This window comes from Hydra viridissima, unplaced genomic scaffold (assembly GCF_058129835.1).
Source record: "Hydra viridissima isolate aposymbiotic clone 2 unplaced genomic scaffold, HvirCarnegie_v1 scaffold_9, whole genome shotgun sequence".
NCBI lineage: Eukaryota > Metazoa > Cnidaria > Hydrozoa > Anthoathecata > Hydridae > Hydra > Hydra viridissima.
Genome location: NW_028324308.1, coordinates 11487310 through 11509924, shown reverse-complemented (window position 1 = coordinate 11509924; position 22615 = coordinate 11487310). Strand labels below are relative to the sequence as shown.

The following is a 22615-nucleotide window of genomic DNA, read 5'->3' as shown; positions in this document are numbered from 1 at the left end:
AAATACACAGTCGAGAAGAAAAAAACTACTCTTTGTTTTCCTTTTAAGCTGTCAAAAAGAGGTAAATGAGTAAAATTGTCAAATCCATAGTATCAAAAATTCGCGGCCAAGTCCACGTAAACCGCCATTTTGTTCTGAGTTTTAGTTGCTGGTACGTGTGCTCCTGCAAATAAGTAACTTTTTTTTTGCTAATAGTGTGGTGTTTATTAGAGTTTGAAAAATTACAAAGGTATAAATTTGTATTGTTATCTAATTATTGTCTTGTGTTGATATAATTGAAAAACAAGAAATTTAATTTATTGAAACTTAAAGAATAAAACTTAAAAAACTTAAGATAATCAAGAAGATGAACCGGCGCCATCTCATGCACCTGAAAGATGGTTTGTAATCCAAGATGTTGAAATTTAATTAATTAATGAGGTAACATTAGAAGATATTTCTTGTATACTCGCACCAATAAATAGTGACACTAAAGAGGATGATAAGAATCTGAGCTCAGACGTTAATGTTAATAGTGACATTGAAACAAAGAAAGCAGAACAAGAAGCCCAATTCAAAGATAGAAGTGTGATTTCTGCTTTAACAACAAATTCTATATCTAACCAAATAGATGATCTGATATCAGATGAAAGTATGCAAGAAGACTTGGTACCATATAAAATTTATTCTTCCTCTTAGTCTGATTACGTAGGCTCTAAAAAAACAATAAAGGAAAGTAAAGGTTTCAGATTCAAAAAAACCAAATTTGTTTGCTGAAAGAAATAGAAAGTTGAGAGAGACTGGTTAAAAGTATTACAGAAGAAAAAAAGAAAAAAGAACGTAATTATGAAATTCCAAGGAAGCCTAGACTAATAAAGAATAGATGCTTATGTAAAGAAACTCTGAAAGGATCTTTGAAATGTTCAATGTTGACAGAGACATGTAGAATTTTTAAGGAATTTTGGAGTATAACCTGGCCAGAAAAGAAATTTATGTTGATAACCTTGTGACATCTTTACCATTTAAGAGAGCTAGGGGATAAAAATTAAAAAGAGCACAATCATTATTTTTCTATTTAAAAAAGGGAAATGATCTAACAAAAGTTTGCAGAGCTCTGTTTCTGAATACTCTTGGGATCGGAAGATTAACTATTTTGAAATAAAAAAATAAAAGCGGGGCAGCTTTTAAAAGGAACAATAAGGAGTTTGAATTACTTCAAACAAACAATTCTACTTCTAAACCTTTTGAACTAGAACGCATGGAACTGAAAAGGTTTTTAGACACTGCCAGAACGAATCGAAGGGGCTTTAAATTCTGAAGAGTTTCCAAGTATTTGGGTTAGCTTAATTAAAAAAAGATTTTACGAAATAAATCAACAAAATCAAATCAAATGATTTTTAATAGCGATGGTTGTACCTATCAGAATAGAAACTGTGTAATCACTAATGCATTGCTATGTACGGCTATAAACAACAACACGTTAAAAGAATAAAAATTTCTAGTAGTTGGACATACATGGATAGAAGTAGCCAGCATCCATTCCTCTGTTGAATGGACAATTAAAAACAAAAATATTAATGTGTCTGCGGGATACATATCCATTTGCACAAAAACGCCCCACACCTTACGAGGTCAGTTACTTAAACCATAGTTTTTTTAAAAAAAAAGTTTTGATGAAACGAGGATTTTTCAAAAGCATTCGTCCTGGGCATGGTAAAGGTGACGTCACAAACATAAAAGGTCTTTGATACAATTCAAACGATGATGTATTCTTTTAAGATTCACAGAAGAATGGAACATACTGCCGCAACGAAAATCATTGGCTGTTACTACTTTGTCTTTTGAAGCACTTCGGAATCAGCACCAATCTAGAAGGAGAGTAACAAAAAAAAAGTTCGATGATTTGCAGTACTTGAAAAATTCGTTACCTGAAGACTACGTAATTACTTTGATAATTTACTTTATGACTAATATCGAATCTGATAATAACGTTTACGTACATTAACACTACGTTATGTTTGCCTAAGTTACCTACCTGATGTGTTTTTAACAGGTAAGTTACCTACCTGATGTGTTTTTAACAGATAAGTTACCAACCTGATGTGTTTTTAACAGATAAGTTACCAACCTGATGTGTTTTTAAAAGATAAGTTACCAACCTGATGTGTTTTTAACAGGTAAGAGAAAACTTAAATTTTTAAAGTAAAGTAGTTAAAATTAGTTGATGGGAATGTTGAATTTAAGATTCAATATATTTGTGTAATAAATGTTAAGAACTATTTTAAGAGCTTTATTTTACTAGATTTATAATTTTTCATTGGTTAAAGAAAAAATATTTTTGTTAAAGGAATATCTGCTAAGTCCCTTATTAAAAATTGGACTAAATTGCAAAAATCTGTCAAATCACGAAAGTTTTTCTAAAAAAATAAATATTGAATTTAAAAACCTTTTCTTTATTTATATTACAAAGAATAAAAATAAATATCTGAATATGTAAAAAAATTTTCTTAAAAAAAAGTTTTTCATTCTTTCTGATTTTTTTTTGGCTGCCCTGGCATATTTTCTAATATGCAGTTAGCAGGTTCACACTCCATGCCAACGATTTATTAAAGTTACATAAAACAGTTTCCTTTTCCCTCCGTTAGCTGCTTTTCAATTCGAAGATTCTACTGACGATATTTGCATGACATTAGAAGGCCGCGTCTGTGTAACAGAAGCTCGTCGTTATTTTGACAACAAAAGAGTCCTGGAGATCAGTTAGGCGTACCAAGGATAAATCTTTGTCTCAAAATTTATTGATAAGCATGTTATTAGTAAGATATTATTATTTAACCTCAAATTCTTTTTAAAATCCCAGTAAAGATTTTAGCTGGCATAGATGTCTAAAACAAGGTTCAACCAAAAAGTTCCGAGATTGCAAGCTGTCTATTTGTAATTGTCTTCATTTGAAATCTTCTTCATTGGGAATTATTTTTAAAAACCAAAAAACGTTTTTTTAAAACAGATATTGTCATTAATTTGAAAGTTTGCAAATAGTCATTTGTACATTCATGTTTGTAACCTAAAGACTTTCAAAAAATTTTCCTAAAGACTTTCAAAATACTCTCAATAATCGCAGTTGAACTTGCTAATTAAAAGGTTTTAGAAGAAAAATTGAAAACTTTTGTATAAACTATAGTTAGATTAGTCTGGAACACCGGCTAGAACTAAAATCCAAGATCGTTGCTTTGATATTTTTCCAAACTCCAAAGACTGTTCTACATGTTCAACAATGCACTGCTTCACTAAAATTTCTCGGGAGTATTTGATTTCCTCTTTGAAATTGTCTTTTTTTATTTATGATTTATTTCAGAAACATTCTTTCTTCACTGCATAAAGAAACTAAACGCTGATATTAACCTTAAAAATTAGCATGTATCTCACAGAGATTCTTCAGAATCTCTGAGATACATGCCACAGAGAGCCTTCTACAAAAAAATCAAAAGAAAATAAATGAAAAAGACAGTTGCTAAAATATTTTACCTGAACCAAATTAGTGTTTCTGTGTGGTCTTTGGGGTCCCTTACCAAAAAATATATATACATGGATCAAAGACTCAATATTAAAATGAAGTTTTGTATTTTTTTCTATAAACATTTATTTTTCTATTAACAATCAAATAAAATTACTTTTTTAATAGTTATTTGTATAAAAAAAGTTGAAATATTGCTCTATTAGTCTTTAAGACAATTTAAAAGTGTTTTTATACATCTTTGAAACCTCCGTAACCCTCGTAGTAAGTTTGGAAACATTCGGCTTAACTTTCTGTACTGTCAGTAAGCCAGGAATTTCTTCAAGTTGAATGCTTTTTTTGCTTAGCTCTTGAATTTTTCTTTCCAATACTGAGCTGAATTTTTTCTTTTATCAGGAGATTTAATAGTATATCTTTCAGGAGTTGTTTTACTGGGTGTAACACTTTTTGGAAAATCAATACATAAAGCAGCTCGTGCAAATTTGTCCTGTTGCATGTCATTGACGTTTAATGATGTGGAAGTTACTCCTACACGTCTTGCAGCTTTGATCATAGATTTTCTTGGGGCCCAGTAGTTCCAAATACGTCCTAAAATCATCATAAAAGCTTCTTTATTTAGTGAATTGAAATCATTAAAAATGTTTTCTTTCATACCACGATACTCATGATGAAGGTTTTTGTTGAGTTGGTCTAAAAGCTGTGTCACACCAGTGGTATCTGGTGAAGTTAAGAACATATGTATGTTTTTTGATTGTAAAATCTTTAAGACATCAAAATTAAAGCGTGAACGATGCCCATCGGAAAGCAAAACTACTGATCGTGTCACTTTTTTTCAGTAAGATATTCATTAAACTCTTTGTACATATCTAATAACGAATTGTAATCAGATAAACCATGATTGCAAGTTGTTATCAGAAAACGCGGAATATTTGCCACAGCTTCCTTTGGAGCCATTTGATTAGTTATTCCAACGGTACCAAAGAGTACTTGAGAGACACAAAGGTCTCCTACAATTACAAAGAAAGATGATACATATCATCTATTCAATCTATATTATAAATACTTATCAAAAAAGTAATAAGGCAATAACTACCTGAAAATGATACTAGAGGATATTTAGTGACACATTCACGGTTTTCTCTGATCATTTTACAACATGTTTCCCCTTGTAGTAAAAACAAGACCAGCAGGAGTACCATCAACACCAAAATTGATGAACTGTGGTGTTTTGTCATGATTAAATATTCTGCATGTATCAATATTTCCAGACCAAACTCCTGTTCCCTTTTGTGCTGCTTCAGTCATTATGCCAGCCTCGACCAATTTTTCTGCAAGAGCATCTAAAAGCAACCATGAAAATCAATTAGTAAATCAGTTTTGATATAACTATTTTTCATGAATGTAAAGTACAGTAGCAATACATAAACCAATAAAAAGGTGAAGCTCTGGGTTAAATTTTAAATGAAGCTAGTGTATACTTTGAAATATAATAAAAAACTCAATATTTACTCATACCAAGGTGGGAACATGCCATTTCCCTTGTGCAATTGAGAGCTCTATTTATTGACACATTTCCTTGTCGCTTGAGTGTTAAACTTGGATTCTTAGCTTTAAAGCACATCCAAAACGATTTACCTAACCTGTGTTTGAAACAAAAATAAAAAATTAACTAAAAAGCTTCTCTCACAAAGCTTCAACTACTGGAACTATAGGCAATCTCTTAATATCTTAGCATGTTGACTATTACTACCTTTTAAATATATATATAAGAAACATAAATACTTGTTTTTTGTCAAAGCATTTTTTGCATTTGCTGATATTGCTATGATTTTTCTGCCACCATCTTTTATTTGTGTATTGTCTAACTTTCAGAACATCAAGGACAAGTTTTGTTAGTTCTGTTTTGTTTATGCCTTGCATTGCCCGATTTTTATTCTTAATGTATGAAACAATTGACATCTCTTCTTCCTCCAAAAGAATTGCACAGTACTGCCTTTCAAGACCATTGACTATTTTCCCATCAAGTCTACGGTTTATTGTTTCACGATCTTTAATAAGTGGAAATTGTCTTGTTTTAATTGCAGCATGTCCTCTTAAATTATTTTCTTTACACCATTGAACAGCAACTTCAAATTGTTTATTTTTTTCTAATATAGCTTTTCTTTTAATAAGTAGTTCAGCATTAGAACTTGGATTTAGTGACTTCATTTGCAAGCGATTTTTGAATTTTTTGTTGCTGTTATTCATGTTTATTTATTTGCTTACAAATAAAATAATATCGCAAATTAAGATGCTGTAAACTGAACTAAAATATCCTCTAAGCAGGAGCGTAAAATAAACCTCAATGTAAATTTTTTATCATCAAAAAGACAGTTAAAACTACTACAAATCTACTTTAAATCATGAATTTTTGTAAAATCACTTAGATTTTTGTTACAAATAAAATAATTGATGTGGTTTTTGGGGCCCCAAGCATGTGGTTTTTGTAGCGCCTTAGGTACTTCCCTAAAATATAAATTTGCAATCAAAGTACTATATGAAGGGGATTTTAATATAACAAGCTATTTTAAAAAATGGGAAAGTTGCAACAAATTTCAGAAAAGTTGTAAACAATTTAAGCCATGCGGTTTTTGAAGTCCCCTACTAAAATATAGCGAAGCTTTACTGAAAAAAAAAAAGTAAAATAAAAATACCAAAATACTTCTAAACTCCTGGGAAGAACCTTTACCATATAAAAGTATATAAATTATTTGTTTTGTACAAAAGATACGACAAAAGAAAAAATCATGTGGTTCTTGGGACCCGTCTACCTGTAATCTTTTTACGGTTTGGAAAACTTTATCTCTCAAAAGAAATTTTTAAATTTAATAATTTTCATCCAAATCGTTTAAAAAACCCCCGTGTCGATGAACTGTACAAAAATCCGTGATTTTAATTTCTCCCCTAAGCCATATAATTTCCAGCTTTTTATATTTATTTTTATATACTTCTGCATTTACTTTGTCACTTTGACTGAAAGTTTCTTTAAAGTTGTTGACTCTGAAAGAATCTTATAATATGAGGGTAATACTTTACTACAATTTAGTTTTTAATTAGGTTGGGAAGTCCATTTTTTGCCCCTTTATTGCAGATGTTTGATGATTCGGTTGACTTTCTTTTAAATGTGTTTGGAGATGATATTTTTGAGCTTCGTTCATTATCTCAAACTCTTTACTCAAGTTTACTCTCCATCTTGTAATATCGCATGCATGAGAAACACCCTTTTTTAAAATCATTTTATGTAGGTATCAAGGATTATGAAGTTAGATCTTCCTGATTTGCAACTTTTCTGACCTAAGAAATCAAAGCCTGTGTGTGAGCTATTACAAAAACACAAAAATCATATGCAACAATTACTACAAACACCATGTAGTAAGGATGGAAGTCCTAGAGCTAAAAAAATCGTCCGGTTCAAGAACTTCTTTTTTTTCTTTTTCTTTTTACCCCTTTTTAAAATAATTCAAATAGTTTACTAAGTAAAAAATAGGTTAATAACGAAGGATAAATTAAGCATAAATCTTAAACAAGATTTTAAGAATTGCAATATATATTATAATTTTATAAACTTTTTACACAGCAAAAAAGTACAAAATAATTAACTGTAAAAAAAGTGTAAAAATTGTTCTTTAAAAAAAATCATAAAAAGAAGTTAAAACAACACAAACAGTATTGCATCATTATGCGTTTCATATTTTTGTAGCGGAACATTTTTATGGAAATAATTCGTTGAGTGCAAGTCTCAGCGTTTAGAGTGCGTTCTAGAAGTCTCAGGGTTTAACTCTTGTAAACACAAGTCGGAAGATTAACGTACGCAAATAAATTAAACTCTGTGCACGCTGAAATTGTTACGAAAACAAGATAGAATAGAATGAACATAAAACCCAACTTTCTGTCCAATTTCCATTTATTGACATGGACGACAAAGATCTTAATAAAAGAAACTTATATTGAAATAATGATAAAATAGCGACAATATTAAAGTATAGATAATGATAAAATAAAGTAAGAAGGTAAAGATAAAATAAAGTAAGATAATGATAAAATAGCGACAATATTAAAGTATAGATAATGATAAAATAAAGTAAAAAGGTAAAGATAAAACGAAGTAAGAAAATGATAAAATATTAAAGACAATATTAAATAAACGAATGATCAGGAACTTACCACAAGAAAGATGGAAAGAAAAAGCAAAGCAACAGAGTAAAGCATGCCTTTACTACTGATTGATACCTAAAAAAAAGAATTTTTTTAAAAAAAAAATAAAACAACTTCTAACTCAATGACAAAAAATCTTTGATTAAAAAAAAAACAGAACAAGATCAATAAGAGACAAAACTCACACTTTTTCCAGGGGTTATTATTGCAGTCTTTATAAACCAAGGCAATGCAAGACCTATCAAAACATCGAAAATATTGCTTCCAATCGAGTTTGACACTGCCATATCACCCAGTCCTTTTAAAGTAGAAAACGTTACCTGTCATATTTGCAGTTAATACGACATTTTTGAAAAATAAAAACAAGAGGTTCATCAGCGAAAACAATGCTAAACTTAAATTGAAACCACAGAGGTGAGAGATGAGAGAGATAATTTCCCTTAAAGAAACATTTTTTGTTTTTTAAAACTTTTTTCCATTGTTTTATTTCCACAACCATTCTGCTTAATATTAAATGATTTTTATGTTTAATATGAAATGATTTTTATATTTACAATGAATTATTATTACAACATTTAAGACCTTCATTTTTTTTTTAATTATAAAAAAGTTATGCTTGTAATTATGCATCTTTGTTAGTTAGAACAAAAAGAAACTTGCGTCACATTTTAGAAATTTTAGTTACTGATATTGTTACAAAATACCCAACAAAATCAACCATGGTAACCTCGGTACTACTGTGAAGTTTATTTCAATTTACCTTATCTAAAAATAAAAACAAGGTTATGTAGTGAGTGGTTGTGTAACAAATTAATATACATCAACTAACTGAATATTTCTGGTTGTTGATAACATTTAAAAAAAAAGTCATAAATCCTTAAATAGATTAACAGATCCAACCTTCTCGAGCAACTAGAAGACTAGCCATACAATCTGGGATACTTGTTCCTGCTGCTAAAAATGTTATTCCCATAATTACGTCAGGTATCCCTAAAGTATATCCAACAATGCATACCTGTAAATAGAAACAGTAATTTAATTAAATAGGGCAATCCAAATAAAAAAACAATAAAAATAAAAATATTTTAAACTCTACCTACCATCCATACCAGAATATATGAAAAGACAAATATCCAAATAACAGACACAACAAATGTAACCATATAAAATGCCTCCCATCTGCAGAAAAATAAGATACAACATTTTTATATAGAGACTGATAGGGTTTTAGCAGGACATTAAAAAATTAATTTTTGTTAACAAAAAATAATCTTATTTATTACAGGAAAAAAATTATTTTAAATTTCCTCCTGTGCAAAAAAAGTTGTAAATAAATTTGTAAATAAATCATACTATGAAACAATAAACCACAAAATGTGAAAACTTTTATAATCAAAATAACAAAAATTCCTGAAATAAGTTTATTTCTAACAAGCTAATGGTTCAATGTACAAATGTGACAAATACAAAAAAATGTTTTAAAAGTTTACACTTCTAGCAATTCTTCTATAAAAAAATCTTTTCCCAAGAAAAAAAAAAAAAAAAGGTCCAAGTACAATTATACTATGCTAATATTTATTACCAAATTTCTATCCATAGGCATTGTGAAAATCTGCTTTCTTTTTTGTTATTCAAGTTCTTATTGGTTATTCAAGTTGCAGATTATAAAAACACCTCTTTTAAGGCAGTTGTTTCTGCTGCTGGTAAAATACTCCCCTAAATAATAATCTGTGAAGGATAAAATGTTCAAACAGCTCAGAGAACAAAATATTCAAACAGCTCAGAGAGCTATTTGAACATTTTATCCTTCACAGATCAGAGAGCTATTTGAACAGCTCAGAGAGCTATCTGAACATTTTATCCTTCACAGATTATTATTTAGGGAGTTTTTTTTCCTAAAGACTATAAAAGTTATCTTTAGTTATTGTGATCCTTTCTGATTGGATAATTGAACTTAATAAATCCCAAAGATGACTTCTTTTGGAAAAGCTGTAATAAATGATGAGTGGCTCGGAGGAAGGAAAAAAGAAGGTAGATTAGGAATAGGTTAGGTAAAACCAAAAAGCGCGCCAAACACAAAAAAGACTGTAACTCATGTGACCAGACTTCTTTGTATGTCACATGATAGACAAAGAAGTCTGGTCACATGACTTACAAAGAAGTCTGGTCATATGGCATACAAAGTTATAGAACTTTCATCACAAGTTTTTTTCAGAATCATCAGTCAAAATTAGAAGTTAATTTAGGAGTTTTTGAATTGTGAAAAAATGGAGATGCTTACATTTAGAGGTAAAAGAATGTGTTATGATGTTATAACAGGTTAATTATGGAAAAATTTTTGATCCTCAATTATTGTTCAATTATGGAGAGAAATGTTGTCAAAATCAATCAAATAAACACAAAAAAAGATTATTTTAAAGTTTTTTAAGTAAATTGACAAATAAACAGTAAAGCAAAAATAAACAGTACCTTGATTTTCTGCAGTCAGGTATTGTGAAATACATCAAAGCTACTAAAGGTAGAGTCAACAACCAAAAAGTCTTCTTTATTAAACTTCCCTCTAGAAGAAAATTTGAATATTATAAATATTTAAAAAAACAAACAATAATAATGAAAAATATTATTTTAAATGTAAAATTTTAACATTGGTTTGATTTCTCATTAAGATATTTACTTGCTGTAAAAAATAAAATGATCAAAATGAAGACATTTATCAAAATGAAGACATTTACTCCTTTAGCTTTCACAGTCAAAATGTGAAGGAAAAAAAAATTTAAGCCCCTGAAAAAATTGTTTCTGACCAACTTGATCATCAGATTTAAATCTGGTAATCGAATTGGTCAGAAAGAATATAACCTATTTAGACTTGAATGGGCATAATTTGAAACAAGAAGCCATTTAGAAAAGAGTTCAGACTATATTTTGCAACAACGTAGAGTTGACACAATCTTTGATTTTTTATAATACAGTTGTAATTTTTCTTATCTGTAAAAAATAATTTTTGAACACTATTTTAATCTTTTGATCAGATCGCTAAACTTTAAATTCAATCACAATCATTCAATTTTACCAATCAATTAATTGACAATACTACAGTTAATACTTCTAAAGTCAGCAAACAATAAAATTGACTAAAAAACTCTCTTAGCCTGCGTAGTTGCTCTAAAACTTTTTTCTGCATCAAACTTTTCAACAAACTAAAAAATTTTAAATGACATAATACCTGGATTTGCAAATGGCTGAAATATTTCTTTAACTTCTTTTTCCTCATTTAAAATTGGTAGGTCTGCATTATGACTATCACTTGCTTTGCTAAATATGAAAGTTCATTTAAAAGAATTTTTACAGCAAGTTAATTATTTTTTTTAAGAAATGTTTTAAAATCAAAACTATATTAGATAGTTGTATATTGTTATTTTAATTATACACTGGATCAACTTATACACCAAATATATTCTGCAAATGAATATATGCACATCTTTTGATCAAAATCTTTTCTCAATCAAAGATGCTAAGAAAAGCTGTTCAGGTCTTGTACACTTCTTTATTGCAACATAAAAGCAATAGAAATCAGAACTGAAGAAAGGGTTTTTCAAGTCTTTTTAAATAATTTTATTAGCTATATTAATTTGTTATATTTAATTGAAAAATAATTTTCTTGCATTATAAAAGTTGTAAATGATGTGTTGATCAGATTATTCTGAACAATATCAACAAATATTCTGAATAGTATCAATATTCTAAATAACCAAAACACAAAAAATTATTAATTTAAAAACAAACTTTGAAAATAATAATCCTTGCTGTAACTTGAGGTGTATCGTGTGTGTTCAATTTTATAGATTGATTCCTAAATAATGATTTATTCTTTCCCAATCACTTCTATTATTTATCACAATCAAATTTCAAGCAGTAAAAAGCAATAAATTTTCATGATTCTTGGTGAAAAATTAATGAAAAATAAAACTCATACAAAATTGAAATTCTTTTCCAAATGTGCGAGCAGAAATAATGGAGTAAATAATGAAGTTGCTGCAGAACAGATAAAGAATACGAAGAATTATACAAATATAAAATTTATAAAAATTTCTTCACCAAATAAAAACATTAATAATAAATATTTTCCAAATATACAGAAATGCATGTCCTTATTTTGTACAATTGCATATTTCTGCTCCCTTATGAGAGGAACCATAGTGTTACTATAGTGACTAAACAGTGTTGTCTAACTTCTCTTCTCTTACAAAAGTGTCTCTCTTTGATTATAATCATAACTTATTTTAAAAACTCAAAACAAGTAAAATTATTATTACTGCATTATTACAGTATTACACATTTACTATATTTTATATTTATTATAAGCATTTTTTATGCATTTTTATTATGTTAAGTATACTTGGTAGGTATTAAAAAAGGACTATAAAATTATAAAACAAATGCTAACATGTGTGTGTTTATTGCAATTTCTGTTCTTATAAAAAAAATTTTTTATAGAAGTTGTAATTTTTTAAAACAAGTAATGAAAATCCAAAAGTTTTTGCTTTTCCTGCATTAGTTAAAGATATGTTTGTGTAAAACTAAAAACTACTAAAGATCAGTAATATAAAATTGTAATGTATTTTTTTTTAAGTTTGATGAAAGAGAACAAAAGTTTGTTTAGAAAAAGAATTTTTTTTTAACTTTCTTTTTTAAAAGCAAAAAGTAACACATTTAACTGGTTTACTAAAGTAAAAAATCACAACAGAACCAGAACTTTGATTTATTACACTTGTTATTTACTTAATTGGAAAGACTTTAGAAATTTAGTTTAACATTTACAAAATTAAAAAAAAAGAAGCAATTTGTTTTCACAAGCAACAAATAAATCAGATAAAAATAGTTTTCTCAAAAATTCTCTTCAGTTTTAAGAAACGTTTTATGTTTACATCATGCATTTGATTTTAAAACCAAAAACTCAAGAATGCAAATCAAAATTTAAAAGTGCTTTAAAAATAGAAAGTGAGGTTTGTGAAGTAATTTAAAAAAATAATGATAATTACTTTTCAAACTCCAAAAGTTTCTGATTGTCTATGTCTGTGTAACCCTAAAAAAAATTGTGTAACTTGATGTAATATGACTAGGTGTTCATTTAGACTGTTCTTATGAAAACAAAAAAAAAAATATGAATACTTATGGCAATAAAACATACTCTTTGGATTATTATAATGTTACAGGCTGCACGAAATCTTGTTGCTGGAGAAAACTTATCAGTGAGCATGATTCGCATACCTAACTCTTGCCATTTTTTTTGTCTAAATTTAACAAGACCCTTTATATATATTTATACAGTAGCGTGCAAAAGTTTATAAACAGCTAAATTTTTCAAACTTATTCATCATAACTTTTTGAATTTTCACTAAAAATGAATAAAACTTTCAACAATTGTTCCTATAATGTATAATTTACTCAAAATATATAGTATAATTTACTCAAAAAAATGATAACTTATAAAAGAAGGGAGAAATTTAAATTTTATTGAAAACATATTTGTGCAAAAGTTTATAAATAAATGAAAAAATTCAAAAAAGAGATATTATTTCTAATTCCTCCACAATTTTTCATCACAGAACATCAATACTTTGTTGGATAGCCTCTAGATTTTAACATCACTTAACAACAACAAGGTATAGAGTCAACTAAGTTAATAAAACATCTATGGGGATATTTGCCTAACAATCTGAAAGCACCTGGAATAAATTATTTTTATTGGTTGGCTTTTTGCTTTTGAATTGACGATCGAAATGTTCCCAAAGATGTTTTATTGGATTTAAATCTGGGTTTTGAGAAGGCCAGTGTGAAACAGGAATTATTTGGACATCGTATGTACTTGATACTATTGCTACCAAACATAAAAAACTTTGATTCGTCACTGAATAAGACTTTGACCGTTCTTTTAAAGTCCAATGCAAATGATCTTTTGCAAATTTCATTTGGGCTAAGCCATTATTTTAAAATATTAATGGTTTCTTGGCAGGACAATGGCCAAACAAATTACGCAGACAACATTTTGTAATATCTATGCTGCACTTAACAACATAATTATTACTCAAAATGCTATTTAATTAGCCATATCACATATATAGCTTTTTTAAGTTGTATTATTTTCAAATATAAAATCTCATGCTCATATAAAAGTCCTCAACATTTTGTATAAATTTTTTTTAAAATTTATACAAAAATTCTCTATATTTTTGTATTTCATGGCTGATGATTGCCATAAGGCATGAAACTTTTAGTACAATTGATTGTTGTTGTTTTTTTTTATTACACATATATATATATATATATATATATATATATATATATATATATATATATATATATATATATATATATATATATATATATATATATATATATATATATATATAACTAACATAGTTATAAAAAATGCAAAGGGAGGCTTTTGGCATACGAAGATATAAAGACTGAGAATGATTTTATCATCAAGAAAGAAAATAAAAACAAAATAAGCAAACAGATTTCTACATATTAATATTGGCAGCTTCCAAATTATTGATTTCAGTAGATTTGATGAGTGAAATCTTTTCTAGAAAAAAAAAATTGTTTTACATGACTGTTTAAGCAACAGGAGCTGATGATATAACAGGAGCAGTGATATCACAGAAGTTTAAAAACTTAAAGAACAGGAAAAACAGTACAAAACAAGCTAAACATTTACCAACTGGGTTTTTATTCAATAGGTTACAATTTTCTTCTTCATTTTTTCTTTTTCTTTTTTCAATCACTTTAAGTATTCTGGGGTTAAACCTATTACAGATAAAGGATAAAAGAAAAAAAAAAACATTTCGATCTCTAAAATGAAAATTAAACTCATAACTTCAATCCTAATATCCAAAATAAAAATCTAAATAAAAGCAAAAGCACTTAAAGCTTAAGATACTCACAGCAGAATAATCCATAGGTAATATGGTTATTCAAAATATGGAAAAAAAAAAAAAAAAAAAGGTTGACGTATTAACATTTAAAACTATGATAAAAAAAATTACTTCATCAAAACAATATAACCCATGTAAAACAGCATGAGGATCAAACTTTCATACCTAAAATGAAGTCAGAAATTAGTAAGTCAAAAATAAAATAAAAAATATTTAAATAAAAAAATAATAGAAAAAAAAAACAACTATAACTTTTATGCATTCAATAAAAGACTTTACCACATTACTTGTCCATCATATATGACCTATTACAAAAACATATGACCCATTATAAAAACATATATGACCTATTATAAAAACATACATAACATATATTTCATGATGATGAAGAGAAAAACTGCAAGAAGAAAAAGACATTTTGGTTTTTCAACAAATATCAAAATCAATACCCAAATTAATGCAGCAATTGTGAGTAAATAGCATAAAGAGTCTCGGATTAAAGGCCATTTTGTTAGATTTATGACCTAGATTTAACAATTTTAGATTCTTTAATATAAGTAAGATTTAAATCTAAAAATTAAAACACACATAAAAACTAAAAAGTTAACTGAACTAAGAAATAAAAAAAATTAAAAAGGAAATTAACTAACTTCACCAGCAAATAAGGCACACACAGCAATTATAACAAGTAAATTAAATATTGCAGAACCAACAATAGTCCCAACACCAACATCGCCTTTTGCAATAAACACACCTAATTATTTCAAATGTTTAACTCTTTGTATAAAATGGCATGTAAGATACCAAAATATATTTACTTTACACTTTTAAAATATTTGACTCTTAAAGTGATGGAAAATAATTATACTATGAAATACCAGTTGCAATATACACACATGTTAACATTTATTTTTTAATTTTGTAGTCCTTTCTAATACTTCTACAAGAATTATGTAACAAAGTATATAAATCTAATAATAAATTTACATAATATATTACATGTTGTATTTATACACTTCTTTATATATTAAATTAATAATTTACATACTTTGAGACATTTGTGTTTTGTAATTTAGAAACATTTTGCATTTAAAGCATTTGCTACATGGATAATCTATAAACATACTTGTTTAAGTTGTATTAACATACTAGATGGTAACAGTATACAACTGTTTGATTTAAGTCTTATTATGATTAGTTTAAGATTTAAAAATATCTAATTTCTTTTAAATTTTTAACCTTTTAGTAAACAGAGGAAACGTGTATTTTTTGTTTATCATCAATGACATCAGTTTTAATTATCTAAAATTACTTAGGCGAATAAAGAGGCAAATAAAGAATATACCAATAACTGATGTAAACAATTCAGGAGCTGAGCTTCCTGCAGCCATGAATGTAGCTCCAGCAACATCTTCCTCTAGCCTAAGGTACTAGGGAAAAACAAATGTAGATTAATACACAAAAAGAAATAACTTGTTCACAACAAACCCACCTTTTGACCAAAATGGTCACTTTACATTTTAGGTTTTCTTAGAAGTAAGCTTTTTTGTTTGCTAAATTTTTATCTCAATATCATATTCAAGGCAATGCATTTTATTTTTGGTCTATACTAGCATATTAATAAACAATATTCTAACTACTTTAATAAAAGTTACTCCAAACATTTATTTTAAAGGGTTACAATTAAGAAATGAGACAAATTTTGAGACTCCCTAAGTGTCTTTTAGACCATGTGACCTATCATGTGATATTGCACTATAAAGCACATAGAACATATAAGGATTGAAAAGAAGGATTGGAAGTGGAAGAAAACTGAAAATAATGGATACCAAAGGGAAGCAAAAGTTAAAAGCTACATTTGACTAATCAGACAAAGCAGATCATTTAAACGTTCATTCAAATGATTATCATAATGTTCTTAGTAATATGCAATTAATATTTGCAGTAACCTCAGTAATAGGCAAAATGCTTAAAAAGTACACTAGTATATGAAAAAGACAAAAAAATGTAATTCCAATGCAATCAGAGGAACAGAAAGCTGAAGCAAGGAAGAGATGTAGATTGTATCAAAATTTCAAGAATTTAAGCCAAATTATTAAGGATGAAATGAGAAGTTTGAATATCATATAATGGTTTGGTTGCGCTTCTCAGAAAAGGGTTTTTTAAAACCTTATCAGTACAACTGTTTAAAGGAATGTACAAAAAAAAGAGTGACGGCATTTTTTTATAAGACAACATTATGCAGATAATAATTACACATTTTGGCCAGATCAAGCAAGAGCTCATTATGCTAAAAGTGTGATTAACTACTTGAATGAAATTAATCTAAATTCTGTTAGCATTTTGAAATTTTAACAACAGGCACTAAAATAGATAATTGCATTATCATTATTTAATATGAACATCTGAAAGTGGAAGGTCTTTGTTAAAAATGCTACATACATCTTTTTGGATAGCTTCTAGTTAAGAGTATTTGATACTGATATTTATTGAATATTCATTTTTTATTATCTATCCAATAATCATTTTTATTCAAGATAAATTTTAAACTTACAGAGCAAATTTTATCTAGTGCAGATACAAAGTAGTCATCACAAACAATTGCCAATGCAATGAACATATACACAGCCTAAATTTAAATGAAATAGTTTTATTAATAAAATTCTTATGCTGTATTTCTGTTTCATAGTACCATGTCATTAGTATTTACTTTTTGAATATGTAGAAACATAATATGGCATTCACAATTAATAGTGATAAAGTAAAATTTCTTTAAAGTATACCATTAAAATATGTAGTAAAACAGCACCATATCTACGCTGTTTCTGTGAAAAAATGTCTCTTGGGAAATTTGAAATACCTTAAAAAAAATTGATTTAACTTTAAAATTGCCCTCTTAGTAGAGCTTTCTGCTGTGTTTCCACTTGATAAACCTATTGTATAACCAGTTTTAACCTCAGTTTAAATAACATTTGTCGTATCTGTGCCTCAAAATTTGACAATTCAATATCCTTAAAATAGAATTTAGATGATAAATTTCCTTACAAGTCCATTTGATAAAACTTTTTTAAAAAATTAAGACATTCCAATATAATTAAAATAATATTGCTGGCTTACTTGGTTCATTACAGTCGGTTTTGTTTTCTTCTTTAGTAAAATAGTTTGAAGTCATGAGCTTTCTTGATAAATACTGCCTTTCAAGTGGGACTGAAAAGTTTAAAAAATGCCTTTCAAAAAGACTTGCAATATTTAGCAGACATTTATTTAACATTCAAAAATATGGGTATTCTACATGTACTTTTATATTTATTGTGCACAATTACATTTATATTTGTGTTCATTATATCTACATGGCCAGAGTTTTATATTTAAAATGCAATTGTTTGTTAAAATAAAAAAAAAAGAATTAAAAATAGAATACAATTCTATTTTTCATAAAACGGAGTTCTTGTTAAAATAAAAAAACTTATTACAATGACAAATAATAAACATTTATATTGAAACTACTTCAGAAATTATTGTATTATCCAAATAGGAAAAATATATTACCTGATGCTACATCACCACCCTTGGTTCTAAATAGATTATTATAACTGTAAGATCCAGCAATATAAAAAAACATAACACCAATAATGAACATTTTTGATATATCTATTTTTTTAACTCTAGCCATTTGACTGATGGACTTGCTAAATATATATACATATGTATATATGAATAAACGTGTGCATCTCTCTCTCTCTCTCTCTCTCTCTCTCTCTATATATATATATATATATATATATATATATATATATATATATATATATATATATATATATATATATATATATATATATATATATATATATATATATATATATATATATATATATATATATATATATATATATATATATATATACACATATATATATATATATATATATATATACATATATATATATATATATATATATATATATATATATATATATATATATATATATATATATATATATATATATATATACATATATATATATATATATAGAGAGAGAGAGAGAGAAATACTAAGAATAAAAGCAATAGCAATAATAGTTAACAGTGACAACAATGTTGACTATGATGATGATGGTCTAGCTCACATACATTTAAATGGACCAGCTAATTTTTTAACTTAAATAACATTTTTTTGAAGATAAGCCACAGAATACTAGCGATGAGAACCACATAAAAACTCATACCGTCGTTTGTTATTTCCATTATTATTATTATTTTATTTATTTATTTATTTATTCATACTTTTTAATATATAAAAATAACCTTTTAAAAGCGTGCAGACCACAACTTAATAATTAAAAAATACAGTTGTTGATTTACTTTTTAAAATATTAAATACACTTATTTTCATACTAAACCTCATGAATTGATATCAAAGAGAGTGCTCAGAGTGTTATTCAAAATCATTTACTGAATTATTAGGAAGAACTATAGGAAAGCACCTTATGTGATAACTTGAGTTACTTCACTCCATTAGGCATAGTCCATTGAAGTTAACACCTTTAAAGAACGTGCAGATGACCCTTAACCACGTGCCAGATCCGGGCTTCGGACATGAGGAGTTGCGTGGTCGTTCAGTTACTTCATCGAACTTTCCATTGAGTTCTTCGGACATGAGGAGTTGCGTGGTCGTTCAGTTACTTCGTCGAACTTTCCATTGAGTTTTGAGTTCTCTTATTGAATACTAGTGAAATTTTCGGTTAAAAATCGACTTCACCACCAAATATTAAATATCGATAATTTGTAGCGAACAAATCTCTGTATTTTTAACACATACGGTGATTGCTGATTTCTGTCTCGTGTTATAAAATGCATTTTTGTTATCTATTTTTATCAGCTTACAAATTTTCCAAAACAGAGAGATATTGTTACTTACCTATTTTGTCTGCCATGTAATAAGACCCATGAACTTCTACCTAAGTTGTCTTCAAAGTATTTGAGACATATTGGGATGAAGAAGTATTGAAATATTGGAAGACACCTAGGAAGAGATACACCCAAAACAAAAGCACAACTTGGAAGGCTTCTCCAACCTATTGTAATAAATGAATGGCAAAAAGTAATATTGCAAGTAGTTTTAGGGTTACAGGTAACCGTCCAGTGACAAAGATCTGATTGGTCATTTCTGCAAGTACAGGTTCGGAAAAAAACGGTTTATTTATCAAATAGCACAAAGATGAACCAAAAAAGAATAACTTCTTCGGTTATTTTTATTTAACCATGTCATCCCACACCTTTTTTTTACTGAATCTAATCCATCGTCTCAAAGCTTACAATAAGGTGCACTCGGTTCATCTTAAAGCTTACAATAAGGCGCATGTTTAATTTATCAAGTCATTGAAATAAAGAATTTTAGGTATTAAAAACGGGATGCCACTAAGATAATTCTTGGGCAGAAAAGAGTTAGTCGTATTGCTCTCTATCTTAAAGTGAGAAAGTTTTAGAAAGATAAATACTTTTAGAATCTCTCATAAATTAAGATGGCGAGATTTACCCTTTTTTTACCTTATTTATACAAACAATAAAACACGATTTTATCAAAGTCTTTGAAGTGACGATCCTGATGATCAAACATGATTTAATCATAGTACTTTTAACTCGCTTTATCTTATAATTAAAACACCAAACTTAAAGCGATTGTAATTTTATCAAGTTACGCTAAACACTATCTAAAGAAACATTACAAATTATGTGTTGCAACTGTAGCAAAATCCTGTTTGTCATGTTTTCAAACAACTCTAAGCTTACCCTCGTGCATTTATAATACTGAATACATATTTAGTATCAAATTTTTATTAACAGGTCTTATATAAGAACTAAAAGTCATTAACCGAGAACCTGTAGCAAGTGTAGCAAAAAACCAAAATTGTACTTGATTGAATTAACCCTTTCATGCACCAATTATTTTTCTGTAACTTACATAACTCATAAAAAGATCATCTACAAAATGACAGTGGTACTATGAAATGTTAAATTAGACTTTTTCTACTGCCTCCCGGTGGGAAGTGAGCTAGCGACTAGCTAGCTTTTTAGCAATTTTCTAGCGATTTTTCTTTTCTTATTTTATTCTTTCGTAATGTCTTTAAGGTGGTTCACCGCTAAAAAAATAAAATTCCCCAAATTTCATAATTTCAAATTAAAAAGTGTATCAGAGCATAACTTAAAAAAATAAAAAACAATAAAAGTGTCATTTTACAACTATTTATTCCTGAAACTGTGAAAATATGTCAAAAAGGTTGCAAAATCAGTCAATTTTGAAAGAAATTTTGAAAAACGATAATTTGGAAACCACAAAAAATTAGAGCTTCATATTTGGCAAAACGTTTCATGCACATAAAATGAAGGGCCTGTACCAAAATCAACGCTACATTCCTAGTAAAAGTTGTAATTTTTGATTTTTTTTTTGGCAGAAACATCATAATTTGGAGGGTTGGCTAATGAAATCAAATTGAAAAATGTTAATAATTTGTTAAATACTTTGTTCTTGGCATCAATTTTGCTACAGGCCCTCCATTATTATATGTAGAACATGTCCTGAAAATTTGAAGCAAAAAGCTATAGCCATTAAAAAGTTATTATTTTTCAAAAATTACAAACTGCGCAAAAAAAGCGAATGCTGAAAAACAACAATAAACATTTTATAACTAAAAAAAATATCAAAAACTTCCAGATAAGCAGGTTTTAAAAGTTTCCAGTTGTTGTTCTTCATCTTGCCAACCCTTATTAATGGCTTTTAAATGCATTCTTATACTTTTTTTTTCTAAAGTGTCTTTTTTGTTCATACTGGTAATGCGTTTTTGATCCCTACAAAATGGGAACACCGCAGATTTTCCACCATTCTCAAGGTTTAGGTGACTCAATACTCTCTGAACACCAACAGTTCCCTCATTAAAATACAACACAGCTGAGTTCACTCCCAACTCAAAAGCTTTATGAATAAAAATGTTTTTTGGGCATCTGGACCATATAATACTGTTGAGTCCCTCATTAGAATTCTGTGTTTGACCATGAGTGCATTTTCTCAAAAGGTTGTCATCACTTAGTTCTTCAAACTCTTTCTTAATAATATCATATATCCATACTGGTAAATTAACTTTGGGTGTGTAACTGCTGTTACTTGCAGAGTTTCCTTTCTTCCACTTACACCAACTATCAGGACCCACTGGACATAATACGTGGTGATGAAACTGATCCAGAAAATTAGTGCAATGGTAAAGAAATAGTTTCTGCCTTGTTTTGGTACAGTTTTTTTAACACTATCAGATATAAAATTGCAATACTGAAATTTACATTTGGTACATTTAAAATTCAACTTGTGACAAAATCCACTTCGTTTATCGTTGTCATCTGTAACAACAATACAATTGTTACATTCTGGACAACTGCCAATACTATCAATAACTTTTCTTAAAATAGAGAAGTTTATTATAGTTTTATAGTTTTCTGCATTACTATTATTATCAACTTTTTCTAAAGCAACTTTGCTGGCACTAACTGAAACATGCTTAACATTTTTGTCTTCTAGGGTAGGTGTTTTGTTCCACTGGTTGCCACGAAATGTTCTTTTTCTTTTTAAACTTATTCTTTTTTTTGTTTCCCATTATATATAATATTCTAATATTCTAAAATATATAATATAAAAGTGATAAATTATACTAAATAATATACATAACACAAAGCTTTTCAAACACAACAATAACTTCTCTTCACTGTTTTATTCTATATTTTTGTAAAACCATGCTGGCCTATTAAACTAATGCGTAACTAACCAAATTTGACACAAAAACTAATGCTTAAGGCCAAGAGAAAAGGCAATCATAAACCTAAGTTTGTGTTGCTAGGGGCCGTTGCTATGGTCAAGTTGTCTGATAAGGTCTAAATAAAGTAGAATACCTCAAAAAATACTCAAGATATGTCAAAACAGACTCCAAAAACGTTTACAGCTATTTTT

General features: G+C 27.9%; 1 protein-coding gene and 1 pseudogene across 13 annotated transcripts; both read right to left on the bottom strand.

Moving 5' to 3' along the window:
* Positions 1-3964: 3964 nt before the first annotated feature.
* Positions 3965-5779, bottom strand: LOC149884038 (uncharacterized; annotated as a pseudogene). Its single transcript, XR_016455424.1, has 4 exons — positions 5273-5779; positions 5006-5130; positions 4584-4830; positions 3965-4497 (listed from the first exon to the last, which is right to left on the bottom strand). The product of XR_016455424.1 is annotated as an uncharacterized LOC149884038 (transcript).
* A 1279-nt stretch (positions 5780-7058) lies between these two features.
* On the bottom strand, positions 7059-19356 carry LOC145185246 (sodium/potassium/calcium exchanger 3-like). 12 transcript variants are annotated; one of them, XR_016455417.1, is made up of 23 exons: positions 19107-19356; positions 18172-18197; positions 17740-17829; positions 17406-17482; positions 17177-17251; positions 15968-16052; positions 15273-15358; positions 15072-15146; positions 14902-14927; positions 14734-14787; positions 14406-14494; positions 14213-14273; positions 12873-12975; positions 12724-12767; positions 11658-11716; positions 11468-11534; positions 10908-10996; positions 10154-10244; positions 8785-8863; positions 8585-8699; positions 7870-7982; positions 7694-7759; positions 7059-7456 (listed from the first exon to the last, which is right to left on the bottom strand). XR_016455417.1 is itself a non-coding variant. In XM_090097287.1 (21 exons), exons 3-21 carry the CDS (start codon positions 17792-17794, stop codon positions 7304-7306), a joined length of 1536 nt encoding a protein of 511 aa, XP_089953413.1. In that variant the 5' UTR covers positions 17795-17829; positions 18172-18197; positions 19107-19325; the 3' UTR covers positions 7059-7303. The 12 variants fall into 12 exon arrangements, 9 of the variants coding, with proteins under 9 accessions (XP_089953413.1, XP_089953410.1, XP_089953409.1 ...); XR_016455416.1 differs by having other exon boundaries at positions 15273-15376; positions 19107-19325; XR_016455415.1 differs by lacking the exon at positions 19107-19356 and having other exon boundaries at positions 15273-15376; positions 18172-18351.
* Between the last annotated feature and the right edge of the window lie 3259 nt (positions 19357-22615).